The following is a 16,857-nucleotide window of genomic DNA, read 5'->3' as shown; positions in this document are numbered from 1 at the left end:
CGCCCGTCCGTCTCTACTAATTACTCCTCCAAAGCTTTAGTTTGGGCCAGTTAAAATCTGTGATATGATTAGAACGTATCGTCATATAAATCTGCATGTATAGTTTAGGGTTTTACCCCTCTTCTTTGACTTTGATTTCAGAAAGGCAAATGGGCTCACACAAACACGCACACACACGCACAAATCCACTTCCCTAACACAGACTGTGCTGAGACTTATCTGGAGTTCAAAGCCAAGCCCGGGTGTCTTGCTTCTTCAGTGAAGAGGCTTAGCCAACCCTTAGAAAATGCTTTAATGATAAGAGCTAATTGTGTTGGTGTGATTGATATCAGACATTTAAGAGCTAATCACACTGACCTTTCCCCGTTGCCGGGAAGTGTAGCTCTATTTTTAAGAGCTGAATCGTCTGGGCTTCCAGTTATCGAGACAATAACAAATGAGGATCTTTCTGATAGTCTTCTAATAATAAAGAAGAAACCAAGGGCAGAAAATGTCACGTTTACTTGCACTATAATAGAGCAGAAAGGATGAATGGATGCAACTAAAACACAACATGCCATCGAAATATGAAGGAGATGCCGCTACTTGAGTAGGTGTGAAAAGCAAACAAAAATAGCGATATGAAATTCTGGCAGCAGACTTTCGAACAAGAGCACAACAAATCTGAAATGTTTGTTTTGAAAGATTTCAAAGTGGCTCATTCTAACACCTCCGCACAAAAGAGACCGCCGGTTAGCGCTCAAGGTTTTCATCACCTCTTTGGAATGAGATTCGTTGACAGAGGCGTAAAGTGATGAAGCTTAATGTGGTCAACTGCACTTCAAGTTGGTGTTTATCCTTGAATTAGAGTCTTAACTTTTTAATAGGTCATGTTTGGCGACACAAAAACCTTGTCAAAAAGTCCCCGTGGGATATTTTGAATTGAGTAGATGGAATAAGTTAGGCTTAACTATTGGGTTAAGGCTAGGCGCTAAGCTAATTTGCGCTACAAGCTGCACCTGGCTGACTTCAAAACTATCCTTCTTGTTATCTAGCTTTGTTGAGGGACTACCTAACCAATCCAGAACCTTGATTTGACTGACTCCAGCAGTCAAAGGACGGCAAATACTTAAAAGGGCATGAATGTGGCGGCCATCTTTCCCATCCAAACAATGTGGAAGAGGAGAGAGTCTGTTTCAAAGTCATGGAGGAGTTGATTGATCAAAAGCTACATTCAAATTGCTAAACATAAAAAAGTCCACTAAATCCCACCTTTTTGACATTTATGATCTTACCTTTTACTAGCTGCTGTAATGCTAAACTAGCACCAGACAAACGCATAGCATAAACGTCTGTGATTAGCGTCATTGGCTGTGACAAGCTGCCTTTGAAACGATGGCGTTGACAAAAGCCAGACTTGTACGCCACAGCGCACGTGACTTTACTACGTAAAGGCCAAGGCAGCAGCTGTGGCCTTCTCCCTCCTTTCCTAATTTTCTCAGCTCCACTTTGTGAGGGGGGGGGGGCGGCCATTTTAAATCCAAACCTCGCCACAGGCTTCTAATGAGAGGAAACTGCCCGCTTACTTTAACGGCGACTTCTTGTCTCTGCCAGTTGTGTCCATTTGCGGCTGCAGTCAGATGCAGAAGGCCTTTTTCTTAATCCCTGACATCTAGGTTTGAAGCTAAAAGCGTAGCATTAGGGCTCTCGAGTGTTCTGTCTGGAGGAGCTTGATGGAGGGAATCGTCAGGGGAGGAGAAAGGTCTTTGAGTTGATATTATCCGGCCATCTTTGTATTTCTGGTAGTCCCGTGCTGACTGATGGCCTGCTCCTTTATCGTCATTCACGGTGGGACAGATTTTGACACAAAGTATGTCTGGACAGAAGAAGGGCTAGATTGTTGGCTCATAGACGGATTAGAGGTCTGCCTTGTGCTGGATGGATGGATGGATGGCTGGCTGGATGAGTGTGTTTGCTGGAGGTTTGTCCAGACCGCCGGGCTCCATACATACATAGACAACCCGAATCCAGGCAATTACTGCCATTATGCCCAGATGTCCACTCATTTTTTTTTTTCCCCCCCACCACTATGCTGATTGATACGGTATGTAATCAAGTTGAGGCTTAAGCCACCATTTTGTTGTAACGTGAGGTGGGGCCACCGCTATTAACTGAAACCAAATATATGGCATGCCATCATTTGAAATGTGAATATCCAAATTAAATAGGCTGTTAAAAAAAGTAAATAATCATTTCTTAGTGTTCCACAATAGATGGCTGTCGTGCAACACACATTTTCTTTTTGGCCTGTATTTATTTATTTTTTGCCATGTCCAAACCAGATTCACTAGTCTGTGTTTGAACAGGATTCAAAATGGCTTTCTTAAACATTGGACAAAAAAAACATTAAAACTTAATTTTACCATTAAACTTGATTACACGTCTCCCTAAAAATGATTGTCAACTCATCAAGTTTACTCTGCAAAATGCTGACACTTTTTGGACAGCCCTATACATTTTTCTTCTCTAAAAAACTGTTTTTGACGCGAGTGTGGTCTAAAGCCAAAAAGGAAGTCAAATAATTTTGTCACTGAGCTGAGGTCTCACAAATAGTGCTGACAATGTTTGAGTCTACTTTCGAACCATATTTCCAAATTGTCCCAGAGGCGTTTGACTTTCCGTATGTTGATTTCGGTGGATCAGTACTGGAATTCAGTTGAGGACTGCCAAAAGGCTTCAAGTCAAGTTTGGGAAGGTGAACGAGTTAGCAGGCCCTTGAAGCATCATAAAAAAAAATCTCAAAGCAAGCCAGTGCACATCCGCACCTGCATTCCTATCAGCTGAGACGACGGCCAGAGGGTGAGCCATCGGAAGTAACCAGAAAACTGGGAATGAACTCAACATTTGGCCATCGACCTCACAAGCCCACCGTGTCTTCCCAGAGTCCCGACTATTAAAGTCCACTATTATCCAATAATTAGTCCTGAATTCCGCTTGACCCATTCCGACATAAAGTCGAGAAATAAAAGTCAACTTGTTTGCTCAGAGTCCCTGCAAGCTGTTGCGCCGAGCGACCGTCCGACACGGCGTCATCCTCGCCGCGTCCCGCTGCCATGTTAGGAGCGGAACAGGCCGAGTCGGCCCGGGCGAGGGAGTCCACTTGTTTATTTTTGTCGCTTGTTCCTGCGATCTGAGCATCACGTCATGTAAGGCACAGTGAAAACTTTTCCTGCCGGGAGTTTACAGAAGAATCGCTCACTCCTAATCAAATGGCTATCTTTACGAAGCGAGGGCTATCGTCTTCTCATTTTGTTTACACAGTGTGCTGGGGCTCAAACTTAGCGATGTGGCAACCCGCTGGGAAGAAGCTATAAATTCCAGCCCAGGAGTCGTAACCTCGTGACTGCAAGTGACTTCTTTTGCTCCTCCCTGACATTGCTGAGTTAGCTCGGCGCTCTGATGGATGACCTGCGTTTGACCTCGGGTGCTAACCGCCATGAATCTGTCCAAAGTCATCTGGGGCCCCAGCAGAATTATTGGCCGGGTTGAAAACAACTTGTCGTAGCGTTTAAGTTTGCCAAGCTGACATCCATCTCCAGAAAAGAAAAAAATGGAAAGGTTTTTGAGCGACACATCAAGCACAGCCATGGTACCATATCGGATTGTTACGTTCCTCGCAAAAATGATTTGTGTCTGGAGTGTGTAACATGTGGATTGGTCACAGTAATCCACCTCATCCAGGAGATGATGCATCTCTGTTATGTTAGACATGTGCTTTTGATTTAGTCGCCAGGCAGGCAGTCTTATCAGCACTTCTGGGAACGGGGCCCCCGCAAAAAGTCTGCCCGGGGGACGTTGGCGACGAGCGGCTGACGTTTCAAGGCATTCTCTCTCTATCTTATCGTAACAAATGCTCGCGTTTAGCTTCGGTAACAATAGACTCTCAAACGTTCTCAGACGATTGTGATCGGTGACCGATCGGAACGGAAAGTTCTCAATCCAAGTGGGTGAGAGTTTTCGCAAAATCGAGCTAACTGACAAACTACCAAACAAACAGACTTGCGAAACAACACCTCTCGCCTTCGCATTTCCACACTTTGTGGCGCTACGCAAACAATGCAACGGTGTTTGGATGGCAAGCTTGTGTGCCCGCCTCCGATACAATTAGCCTCTTTTGAATATAAGGGGCGCCCTATGATTCATGAATAGCTGGCCGGGGAAGGGGTTGTCACCCACCGCCTTATGATATGGCGGATCCAAGCCAACCATTGGGAAACGCTTCAATCATTTTCGGACTTTAAGACTTCCTAATCCAATGCTTATACCAACCTCATTTCCGCCGTAAGACGGCGTTTTTAACAACAGAGCCCATGAGCAGTTGGTGTGTGGGTGGGTGTCTGTAAATGGACAGTGGTCTCGGAAGATGAAGAGAAAAAAAAATCATTTAATGGGCCTGAGAAGATGACCGGAATTGGTGCGCTAGGGAGGCTGGAATAGACATCTGTCTGTCTGTTCGGAACAGCTGCGGGAAGAAGAGCGGCCCTTTGCCTTTCTTAGACATGTCGACAGAGGCTGGAAGCAAGTGTGTGTGTGCGTGTGTGCGCGCGAGGCCACTTACAGATGGGATGGAGGAGGGGAGAAGGAACCAAGGGGAAACTGATGCTTTGAACAGCCTACCCACATCTGTTTATTTAGAAAAGCAAGCATTGTGTCATTGAGTTATTCCAACAAGCTCGTCGAGGGCCAGTGTTAGTCCCACAATGACGGCTTTTTAAATACACAGTTTACACTCGGATGAAGTGCTCTCATAACCGCATCCAACGTGCCAAATGGGGGTGGGGGGGACGTGCTTGAGTTTCACATTCCCCGCCCGCACTACTTGACGTCTCTATAATCGACCGGCATGCCAAAGGTTGGCAGGGGGGCGGGGTTCTACTGGGGGTCGTTTTGGGCCCATTTGTTTTGCACTTCTGATGTCTTCCACTGGTACTTTTGCTGCGCCCATAAGGACGCATGCACGCACGCAGGCCTGTGGGATTTATTGTGTTGAATTCCTTTCAAGTGAATGTATGGTGGTTGCGTTGCATCATGGAAAGATTGGAGATTCTTGAGTCCAGTCCAAGATTCGATGTTGTCGGATTGAAGCTTTTCTAGCATTCTCATCGTTTCTTTTTGCAAGCGCTCACGTGTGCATTGAGGTCACAGAGGCTAATAGTCACGCCAGCCTGTCGGCCCGAAAGCAGATCGGACAGGTCTTTAGGTGTGGACGCTACCTGGATCAGAAAGTCGTCCTTCTATTCTTTTATACACCTGGCACTCAAACAGTGGAAAGAAATCCACGAGCCAAAACATTTCAGCCTCGAGTTTCAAAAAAAAAAAGTTATGACGTTTTGTTGGACGTTTGCTCGGACGCTCACCAGGATGCTCAACTCGTGGAAAGACGATCAAGCGTTTCCAAGAAACCTTAAACACAATTTCAGAGATAGATAAAGATAAAACTTTTCCAAATGTTTTTTTTTTCTCCAACCATTATGGTGGCCTATAACCTATGCACTTAAAAAAAAAGGTACATATGTTCAATGGACTGTATTAATAAGGGTCAGCAGGACTGAGGCCTATTTGACATGATGGATGACTTTAATCATACTGATTAAAGACAACACACACACACACCCAGTCCTTATAACACTTGATTTAACACGACCCTCATTTAGTAGGATTATGACGAAAGGACACTTTAAATTTAAGGTTCATGATAGCCTCAGGAAATAATCACAGATGGCATCATGCCTATTGTGTTACATGCAAAAGGTCCAGTCACCAAAGTTTAGGATCATGATTGGGACTCTCCCTCTGTCACTTGTAGCCTCTCCGGCGTCATCCACCACGTCCAAACGTTTAATCTCTCGATGCAGTTCCGAGCCGAACAGATCGGCCAAAACACGCAGGGGCAAATTAACAGGCAGACACCAGGAAGGAAATGAATGTTTAATCTCGCTTGGTTCTGTTCCAAATAACTTATCACTTGCCATTATCGCTGCTTTGAAATCCCTTCGAGGAAGCAATTTGAATGGATGCTTCCTGCAAAGTCATTTCCTGTATTTGTATATTTCCGCACGGTGATACGCCGCCGTTCCGTGATAGATAAGCTCCTCACGACACGGGCCATCCTTGAAGTGAAGCGCTCAAGTGTACTTATTTGAAAGGGTTCATCCGAATCGGAATACATGAAAACCCTGCTGTTGCTATTGTTAGCTTTAGCATTTAGCTAGCGGACTAAAAGGCTAAGGTACTGCGTTCGTGGTTGTTTCCTAATTGGAAAACTTGAAAACCCTGCTGTTGCTATTCTTAGCTTTAGCATTTAGCTAGCGGACTGAAAGGCTAAGCTACTGCGTTCGTGGTTGTTTCCTAATTGGAAAACTTAAAAACCCTGCTGTTGCTAGCTTTAGCATTTAGCTAGCAGACTGATAGGCTGAGCTATTGCGTTTGTGGTTGTTTCTAATAATATTTGTGGTTTGAAACCGATGCCATCTCTTTTTGTACTGGCCATTGTGTACCCCTTCCAATGGATTTTCAAAATCTGCTCCATAAAGTCGCCCGGACTGTTAAAGAAAAATAACAGTAACAAATGATGGGCTGCTTGAAGTTCATTTGACCAGCACTTGAAACGGCCACCGTGTTGATGTTTGGAAATCTTCTTCCTTTCCAGGTTGCGTTCTTTGTGCCGGAGGGACTGGCGAGGTATTGGGTTCCCGGTATCCATCATTTGGGCCGAGTGGGGACCTTGGAGGAGCGCCAGCGGCGTCTCCGCTAGCCAGCCGTAACTGACATGGAGTGCATTGTTTGCGGCGGGAAGCTCGGCGCTGTGGCCTAAAGGTACATTCCAGAGATCAGAAACACAAACAGTCTTTGTGCCCTCGCTGCTCTCTTTGCCCGACTCCCTCATCCACATCAAGCCTCGGCGGCTAAACGGCCTCCTCCGGTTCGTGTGTCAACATGTGGGCTATCGTTTTACTCGCATCCCAGACACACACACACACACACATGCTTACTCGTTTGTCATGTGGACGGTGACAATGTCGGCCTCTCTGAGAGAGACTGTGAAATCAAGGCCGTTTCTAAAACAAATAGCATTTGGCTTTTATTGATGTTTTGTCAAGGGGAACATAGACTCCTTTGAATTGGAAGTCATCACTCATGAAGGTTGGGAAAGTTGGCAGTTCATTCCACTCAATCATTTCTATTTAGATGAAATGATGACGATTCAAAATGCATGCCCCTCGGGCGGGGGAATGTTATTGGGATTATCAAGGGGACGAAAGGCTGATTTGTGGTTTTGAACGACTGAGAAACCAAACTGTCTTTGCTCGTCTCCCTCGACTTCCTCATTCATCTTCTGTACCGCTTATCCTCGTGAGGGTCGATGGATACTGAAGATATGAAGAATATAGCAATAAGTAATGAAAGGCAGAGGGCGCTATGCAAAACAAACTAAAGGGAATTTACGTATATTTGCGTTTGGCAGTTTTACTAGTCTACATAGTGTGAAATGAAAAATGTACAGAATGTGCAAAGATGTCGCAATTCTGCTATTCAAGTGAGCAAGATTACAAAAGAAAAATATGACATTGAAAGGAATAATGCATTGTTTTTACAATTCTTTTGGGGATCCCCAAGTAAGCAATCAGTTTATAGAGTAGTAACCTCGCGCCTGAAGTTGTGTTGTTCTTCACCCTCACTCCTCCCCCTGGGCCGAACTCCCGCCCTCCACACGTCAAAGCCACAACAAGAGGGGGGTGGCGGGGGGCAACCAATGAGCTGCTGAGGGCTCCAGAGTCGAGTGGGACCGGGGAACTCGCACACAAAATGCGCTGGACCACTTTGCGACCTACAAGTCTTGTTGTTTTCACCTCCTCCTTTGCACAAGTTTGTTTGCACTCCCGTGCGCGCACGGACTCGCAAAGGAGCCACTTGGAAGGCTTTTGGGGGGGGACTTGAGCCCTTCTTTTTTGGTGTTGCTGTTTGCCGAGATCCGGGCGGGGGTGGTGGAAAGGAAAGGAAAGGAAAGGGAAGGGAAGGGGGTGCAATGGAGCGCTGAGATGGAATGATTTGTCCATGAAAAGTACCGCGAACAACTTTCGTGCTTTGGATAAATGGGCACGCAGAGTGTTGACGGAGCCGGGATTCCACGGCAGCCTGTTGAACGGACTCAACGTTTCGGATGAATGTCCTTGGAAGTGGCGTTGAAGTTTGCCTTATGACTCCGCTGTGAGTTTTGCCGTCCAGCACCACCACCGCAGCAACCACCAGCACCACCACCAGCACCACCACCACCAGCAGCAGCAGCACCAGCAGCAGCACCAGCACCATGGCAAGCTTTGGTGCGCTGGCACGGAGCCTCTGCGGCTCACTGGGCCCACTAAGCTGCGTGCTTTTGCTGGCGGCGCTGGCGGCAGCCTCGCCACCCCACGGCCGGAGACCTATCTGCTGGCAGGCCATCCTCAACTGCCAAAGGGAGCCCGAGTGCAATTACGCGTACGAGCACTACATGCGCGCCTGCGCGCCGGTCTTGTACGGGGGCAGGAAGAAGTGTCCCAGCCACTGCATCTCGTCGCTGGTGCAGCTCAATCTCACCCGAAACGGACCGGCGCTGGAGGACTGCAGCTGCGGCCACGACTCGTTCTGCACGCGCACCAAAGTGGCCATCGAGCCCTGCTTGCCTCGGACTACCAGCTCGGGCTGCACGGCGGCACGGATGCAATGCTTGGACGACCAGCAGTGCAGCTCCACCTTGAGCGACTACATGAAGCACTGCGGCAAACTTTTCAGCAGCTCCGTGTGCACCGACGCGTGTCGCAACGTGATCGCCGCCATGCGGAGGATCCCCAAGGGCCAGCAGCTGGACACTTGCATGTGCGACGGTGACGAAAGGCCCATCTGCGAGTTTGTCAAGAGCAACATGAAGCTCCGCTGCTTCGGCGCACCGGTGACGGAAGAGAGCAGCGGCTTCCACGACGACTACGACGCGGAGGACGACGAGGACTACGCGGACTCGGACTACAGGGAAGACCCGTCGAACGGAGCCTCTCTCCCGGAGCTCCGCTCGCTTTTCACCCTGCTGCTGCTGCTGCTGCCGCCATCCATTTTGGCTCTAACGCCCCTCTTTTGATCGCCAACCGGACGTTTGAACGCAGACTTTAGTGGATTCTATTTTCTATGCAAATGCCACCAGAGGGAAACTTTAGTAGCTCCAAACTCACCAGACGCTCAGCTCATACATTGCAATGGTTTGATTCTTCAGCAGCAGTGTTTAAATCTTCACATCCACGTCATGCTGTGCACTGCCAATCTTTTTACAGTTTTTTTTTTTTTTTTCCTTCTTCAAGAAGATACGAGCTATTTTTTATACGACTGTTGTCTTATCGGGCATCTGATCGACAAGTATTTAATGCTGGAATCGTGGAAATCAAAAAGTGTAAATAGCAGAAGGGTTCAATGAAATAATTTATTAAATGCCAACCAATCACATCCAAATGTTCGTCGTGTGAATGAAAGACGGAGCATTCCAGCTTTAAAGGGAAGTCATTATTGTCCACGTTCTCTTGTACATTGTATATATGTGTATAGCTGATATAGATTTGGTAAAGAGAATCCTCTATGGTACAGGCTATGTGCTGATTTATTGACTGTCTGTAGCCTATAGAAAGAAATGTCTAAATCCACTGTATGGTTGCCTTAATGATATACTTTTATAGAAGGCATAAAGGAAAACTTGAATACATCATCCTTGACTGTGACTTGTTTTGATTCCGCCTCCTATTTCAGAAGTTGAAACGGTGAAAGGTCAAACTAAACAGCGGCAAACTACAGTTGAACCGAAAGCCTGCTTGAAAAATGACCGAATGTAAAACGTTTTGTATATTTGCTTGACGTGTGACCGTGGTGTGTTCTGGACGGAGCCTCCCTTTTTGTTGAAGATTCTAACGAGCCATTATGTCTTGATTTAGCCAACTGTTGTCAAACACAACTGCCACGGTAAATCAACAAAATGCCCCTTAAGGCTTGTCAAACTTTTACGTACACTGTATTTGATTTCACAAGGAAAGTCAGGATTTATTCATCCTTGTGGGACATGGACTGGAATTCCACCCATCCGTTTTTCTACAGCGCTTGTCCTCGGTCAGGTCACGGCTGAGCTTGATCTTAAGCCAGCTGATTTTGGCTGAAAGGAGGGAGGGAGGGAGGGAGGGAGGGGGTACACCTTGGACTGGCTGACAGCCAATCACAGGGCACGTCAAGACAGACGAGCATTCACACTGTCGTAGAGTATCAACAAAACCCGTGGTGCTGGCCGGTAAAGTCAAACACGACAGCATCATCCTAAAAGTCATCTAAATATTCCAAAAAAGAAAAACGTACGATATAGACAAACACAGAACATGAAAACTTGGCAGGAGTAAAAATGACACTGACAGCCGTGCTATTGGCAGGCGCATGGATTTGCATTTGTTTTGTTCTTGTCTTTTCCATGCCACTGGTGTAACTCTGCCTCATTGGAAAATATAGTATCTTGAAATATTGTGTGATATTTAAGTATGTTCAACGGTTCGCCCTTGGTAGTATCTGTAGACAAGAATTAGCTTTCAATTTCACACAAGCTGCTGACCTCGGATCTAAAGTTAGCCCTTTGATTCTTCTTCCAATACAAAATCTCTGGCGCATGTGTACAAATGTTTGTTGATGTCCCCGGTCAATGATTTGTAGTTTTATTTCGAGGGGTGGTGGCGGCGGTGGTGGTGGTGGTGGTTGAGGGCCGTCTAGCTGAATGGATGGAGGAGAAGTCGAGTGGCATCTTTGTCATGGAAATGTTAAGCACATAATAGTTGAGCGGGACAATGGCGAGCCACTTCATTCTTTCAGGCCGGCTTGACACCTCTGGAGAGGCGAGCGGCAGGGAAGCATGTGGGAACGATCTTGCCTCGGCCGCCGCTGCCGCCGCCACCGGGCTTCTCCAAATCCTGGCAAGGGATGCTTTCGTGAAATGATCTTTTCCATGAGTAGTTGCTGCAACAAAAACTCAGTGGAAAAAGAAAAGGGACTGTTTTCATCACCAACGGGTTCTTTATTCACCGCCAACGTGTCCCCTCAAAAAGTCCCCTTGCAAAAAAAAAAAAAAAAAAGTTTCCCCGGTGTCGTGCAGTATCAGCGTGTAGAGTTCCAGCGGGAGAAAGGCTCTGGAGCCCAGCGTGTCTTTGGCTCCTCCTCCTCCTCCTCGTCTTTCTTTTGGCTCTCACACTTGCACAGGCTGATTCGATTCTTTTGGGGGGCTGGGGGGGTCACAGCATGCACATAATAATGTGTAGGGTGGAAATGGATGGATAAATGTAGAAAAGCTCCCCAAACTGGTTTTGGCTCGCGCCATTGGTGCAACCACATTATTTCAAGTGTTTGTTGAGTTGGACATGTTGTAGGTCACACCATGGTTTTGAAATTGCCTTAGAACAGGGGTGTGTAGACTTTTGATATCCACTGTATGTTATGATGATTGGTATGAGTTGAGGAAAGCCACAGCAAATATGATTTTAAAACCCAACAAACACAATGTTGTGGGTGCTCGTTCTGGATTTCATTTCTCATCGCTCTGTGTTCTGTCTTTTTTTTTTTTTTTTCTCCTCTTGTGTCAAATATCTTTGACATCAGCCCCTCCTCGCCCCCTCACCTCTAGCGCACTATTGCAGGACAATGTTTACAAAACGCCAGCGGTCCCTCTCTCTCTCTCTCGCTCTCTCTCTCTCTCTCACCGCCGATCCTGCGGTTGGAAGCCACATGCGGCCTGCTTCTAATAAAGAACTCCAATAATCCCCACGACCATTTTGTGGAGCGAGTCCGAGCTGAAATTCATGTTTTGGGTTTGGATCCCCGGCTCAATACGTTAGCCCGAGGACAAGGCAAAAATAATTACAACGACTTTATTACTCCTTGGGATACTCTACCACATGGAATGTTTAACCTTAGCCCCACTTTTCCTTGCAGTGTTTTCACTTAAGTCTTGGCATCTGTTTGGGGTGACGTTTTTTCCCCCTCTTGTTGAGGTAAATGAAAAACTGACATGGAATGTGATCTCAGCAGGAGCTTTTGACCCCCCCGTTCCACAAACTCCAAAGTGTTCCAGTTTGTTCTCTTAAAATGATTCCTACGTCCATAGTGTAGCTTGCATATTTTCTTTTAGGAGCACTCTGCTATAATCCATCAAAAGGTCAGAGCTTGCCAACTCCAGTCCTTCCTTACCGTTCTGTTTTTCCATTCTTGTAAATCTTTATTGGAAGGTCGGCGTAAAGTTAAAAAAAAACTATGTTCACGTGCAAGCATGATGTCAGGATGAGAGCAGAAGTCAAGTCATTGTAGTTTGTCCTCGGAGGTTCGGCGGCCATATTAACCCCCCCCCGGTGATGTTTTTGGGTCGTGAAGGCTCATGTGCAGAAAGTGATGTCGAAAAGGTTGGACAGTTGGAATGGCTGAGACGTCGGCGCAAAAAGAGGAGGAGGCTCTGCACTGAGATGGAAAGTTCATTTGAAAGGATTTGGAAATAATCCCCCAAAGTGACCACATTGTAGGCTGGAATGGGCTCCAACTTGACCCCCTTGTGCGCTTCCCGCGCTAAGAAGTGTTTTCTTGTTTGCTGAGCGTTTCAATCGGACGCTCCGGTTCCACGATTACGCTCGGAGTTCAAAGGCAATCCGGGGAAAGAGCAGCCCGTTCTGGCTGGCTCTCGTTAGCGGACCCTTGTTGTTTTTCTCCCTTCTATTTCAGCTGCCACTTTGATTCCATCATGCAAGACCACTGCTGGGTTCGCAACCCTTTGAAATGAGCAAAAGGCCTGTAATCCAGTTACCCAAGCTGCAGGCCCACTCCTCGGGTCCTGAGACAAAACCTGCAGCACTAATCCCACTGTCACTCGGAGGAACGCTTTGCTACCTGACTGGCGCTGGCAGCCATTTCGAATATTCCCGGTTTGGAAATGTCACTGTGGAGCGTTGGACAAAAGGGAGGGCTAAAGGGCTAGCATGCCGCTTCTTTCTAAAGATGGGCCTCCATTTGTTTTATCAGTCGAAAAAAATCAAGAATCGGACGTTATAGAGAAGCTACTGTACCAAAATCGGCAGAGTATAGCATGTTCTAGTAAACACCGGAATGAATGAAGTCGATTCGACGTGCTACGCTAACGGGCATGCTTACCAATGCCTTTGATGGGAACAACGTGGCCGCCCCAGTTTAGCCTGTTGCACTTCTCAAGCGGTCTAACTAACTAGCTAGCTAACGAGCTAACCAACCAACTGAATGAACCGAAAGAGGAATTTTTTTCCCCAGTAGCTGCTGTTGCAATTTGAAAATTGCATTCTACAACACTGCAATGTCGATTCGAATTCAGTTAGTTCTTCAGTCTTCTTGGAGTTCACCCCAGAGATGTTTTGATGAACTTTTTCCACACCAAACTCATCCAAGCACGCATACTTTGACCTCACTTTGAGCACTTGAAGATCATGTTGGAACAGAAACGGGCCTTCCTGAAAGTGTTCCACTTGCCCTCCAATCCATTTGCCTATCAAGTGTAAATGAGCTTTTGTTTGGTGACAGGGGGCTTTTGGAGTTCAGGGGGGCATTTCCAGCATACGTCACTATAGAGGAGCCAGAGTGGGTTTTTTTTTTTTTCCCTTTTACTTTGACCACAAGGCAAACAACTCCACCCGCAGATAAACAAAACATGAGGCAGGGGCCCGGCCGGCCACAAGCCGAGCAGCGTTCCAACAACTTGGGGTGTGCGAGTCACCACAACTTTCCGACTGCTTCAAGAAAAAATGTCACGGGAGTCAGATGCGTTGCATCGGCGGGGGTGTTTTTTCCTCCGACCCCGGCAGGCTCAAGCCTAGCCTAACCTTAACCCCTTTGCGAGAGGCCCCCACTTTTCAAGGAGGGGGTCGGAGATAATGGCAGTGGGGGTGCGCGGAGGAGAGAAAGAGACAGAGAGAGGAAAACACAAAACTTGCTGACACGGGGCATAACTTAATTTCCACGGTAGGGGGACAGCTGTGTGGTGTAATCTGCCATGGCAGCCCATTCACACTTCAATGGCAGGCTTGACCCGCCAAGGAAAACTGGAAGCGCAGCCAGCTCATTCCCACTGAAGGAGGTGCTGACCGGGCCACCATTTATGGGCTTGTCTTAAAGAAACATACCCCGCTCGCTTGTTATTGATGACACCCCCCACCCCACCCAACAACACACTGACAAGCATGCACGGTTGTGGAATTTCTTAACTCTGTTATGGGGGTGCGTATGTGTGTGTGTGTGTGTATATATATATATTATGTATTCTCACGTCATTTCTGCCGCTTCTTGTTCTTAACTAGTCAGCAGATCTCAGTGCTGCCTGGCATGTTTCAACACAACGAGGTACGACACTACGAGGGCAGCTCTAAATTTGGACTTGTCGGTGTTGCCTGAAAAAAACAAGAAAAAAACAACATAACTCGATTGGGAAAAAAAATACAAATTTAAAAATATAAAAAAAAAACATAACTCAACTGAACTAAATTCTACTGTCTCTGCCAAGAAAATAGATCACTACTTTTTGCAATGATTAGCTCAACATTGGCTCACGATGTTGTGCGTGTTGCGTCAATGATGGCACGACTGCGTCTTTCAATGGTCGTTTGTCTGAAACGTGCTCTGTTTTTGACTGGCGACCAGTTCATGAGTCAGCTGGGATGGGCTCCAGCTCTAATGAGGACAAGCGCTATAGAAGATGGACGGACGGAATGCATTCTTGATATGCCTTTATATGCTAATCCAACGCGTATGGCCCCGAAGCGTAAGGACAGCCTCGCTCTCCTCAGTCTTACAAAAGTTGGCCAATTAGAGGAATGTTTAGGGAGGGGGGAGATAGGGGATTTAAAGCAACATGTTTTTTCCCTCTCCTTTATTTCCCCAAGCCTGAATAGGCACTCCAGCACGATCAAGATCCACTTTTGTACTGCAAAGATAATGCTTGGATTTGATCGACGCTGTTTATTATCGTGGTTGGAATCAGGGCCCGACAATGACATTTGCGTGAATTTTGCGATACAACCAAGAGAAAAAAAGAAAAATCATTACAATTTGACAAAAATGTATTGACATGTTAAAAATAGCTGATTTGTATCCGTTTCTAAAATCCAATTCAATGGGCTGTACAATGAGTTGTCATTTGAATGTAAAGGCGGGCTTACATCATTATGTTATGGATGAACTTCTTGAATCGGATTTCCAAAGGCACCGCACTTGTCACAGCATCACTCCGACAAGTCCCCAAACTTAAATATGTAAATGGCAATGCGCTTTGGCCCTCAAATGAATAATGAGGCCCTAGCTTGGGAGTTGCGGGGAGTTAATAGTTTGAGTGTGGAAGTCAATAGGCTCCGGGGTCTCACTCCATTAAGCTGACCCCCCGGGCCAAGCATTCATCCCTCACACATTCATTTCCTCCTTTTATGCCGCCTGTGTGAGCGCAGGCAGCCACGCAGGCAGCCACGCAGGCAGACAGGCAGGCAGGCAGGCAGCCACGCAGGCAGCCATGCAGGTAGGCAGGCAGCCACGCAGGCAGCCACGCAGGCAGGAGCGTGGGCCCACGCAAGCCGGCCGCTTGGCCTCTTGCGCGCACTGTAGGTCATAAATATGTTGGCTATGCTGCGTGAGCTCGACCCGGCTTTGTTAAGCCCAACACAAGCAGGAGCCTTCAAAGTAATTAATGAAGAGGCAGGCGTGGGACAGAAGACGCCTTGAATGCCCACGCACGCACGCACGCACGCACGCACGGCTGAGTTAAGTCTCTTTGGAGTGTCGCTGTGTGGCTTGCTCGGACCCGCCGTACTTTTGTAATGTTTAATAACAGACCTGATCTGTCGGCTCAGCGCTTTGGTCTTGCCCAACACCGCACGTGAAAGCAGCATCTTTCTGAAAAGTCACTCCTTTTCCATTGCTTTTGGATGTTATTGAATGCTTCCCTTATTTTTGATTTTTTTGGAGAATAGACGTGTGGGTTAGCAGCTGTAGAGTCATCAAGCAATTCAAAAAAGACGCAGACAAATTTCCAAATCTATGAGTGCCGGCGTGGACACAGTGTTTCTTTCCGCATTTCCCTTGCTCGAAAAAAGTTGAATCCCAAAAAAAAAAAAAAAAAATCTGTGTGAAAGTGGTAGTAAGTGATCTGTTTATTCATCAGATTATCCCCTGAGCTGTGTAAGCGCGAGTCCATTCACCACCGCTGCTCCAGGTCATTTTCTTTCCCGTTGTGTTCTCCTGCGGTGGCTTTTGCAAACATCTTCAAGTGAAATCCCAAGAGCAAACACGTGCGTCTGACGAGAAGGGAAACGTGTGCTTTTTGGAATTGGACACATTTGACGTGGCTCCCAAAAACAACATTTGTGTGCCCGGAAAGACAAACGATGCAATTGTTTCAGAATCATTCTGAGGTCTGCAATTTTTGTGAGAAAACAAAACAAAACATGATGCATCATCAGACTTGAGCTAAGCACATGATGAATAATCCCCACTTTTGGCGGCACAATGGTGCAGTTTAGTGAAGCAGGCCAGAGCAAGGCCGCTGATTGAGGGTCATCAATAAAGCCCTCTTTGTGCAGGCGCTCACAATGGAGCAGCAAGGTTTTCACATGTCTCTGCCTCTCCTGTCTTCTTTTTGGGAAGGAGCTTCCATGAATTTAACGCAGGCTCTAAAATGTGTTGGGGTCGTGGCGCCAGTGGCTCTTTACACTCATAAATATGGGCAATTTGTTTTTTTTTTTTTAAATCGCACGCTATACAAAAATAGATTAGAACAGTTGA

The 16,857-nt window shown here is 46.8% G+C and overlaps 1 protein-coding gene across 3 annotated transcripts in view; it reads left to right on the top strand.

The window, feature by feature from the left end:
• Positions 1-16,857, top strand: part of gas1a (growth arrest-specific 1a) — an 81,348-nt gene that overhangs the window by 14,908 nt on the left and 49,583 nt on the right. For 2 of the 3 annotated variants that reach the window (XR_015858518.1, XR_015858519.1), the window contains exon 2: positions 6,689-6,855. Coding sequence is in view for 1 of the 3 variants with exons in the window: in XM_088375346.1 (XP_088231472.1) it covers positions 8,348-9,148 (801 nt within the window). In the remaining 2 variants the exon portion in view is untranslated. Of the gene's footprint in view, positions 1-6,688; positions 9,764-16,857 lie in introns of those variants that run through there. The other variant, XM_088375346.1, reaches the window with a different exon arrangement.

The sequence above is a fragment of the Syngnathus floridae genome, chromosome 5 (genome assembly GCF_059516105.1).
Source record: "Syngnathus floridae isolate MCC-2025c chromosome 5, RoL_Sflo_1.0, whole genome shotgun sequence".
Classification (NCBI taxonomy): domain Eukaryota; kingdom Metazoa; phylum Chordata; class Actinopteri; order Syngnathiformes; family Syngnathidae; genus Syngnathus; species Syngnathus floridae.
This window is presented reverse-complemented; position numbering and strand designations above follow the sequence as displayed.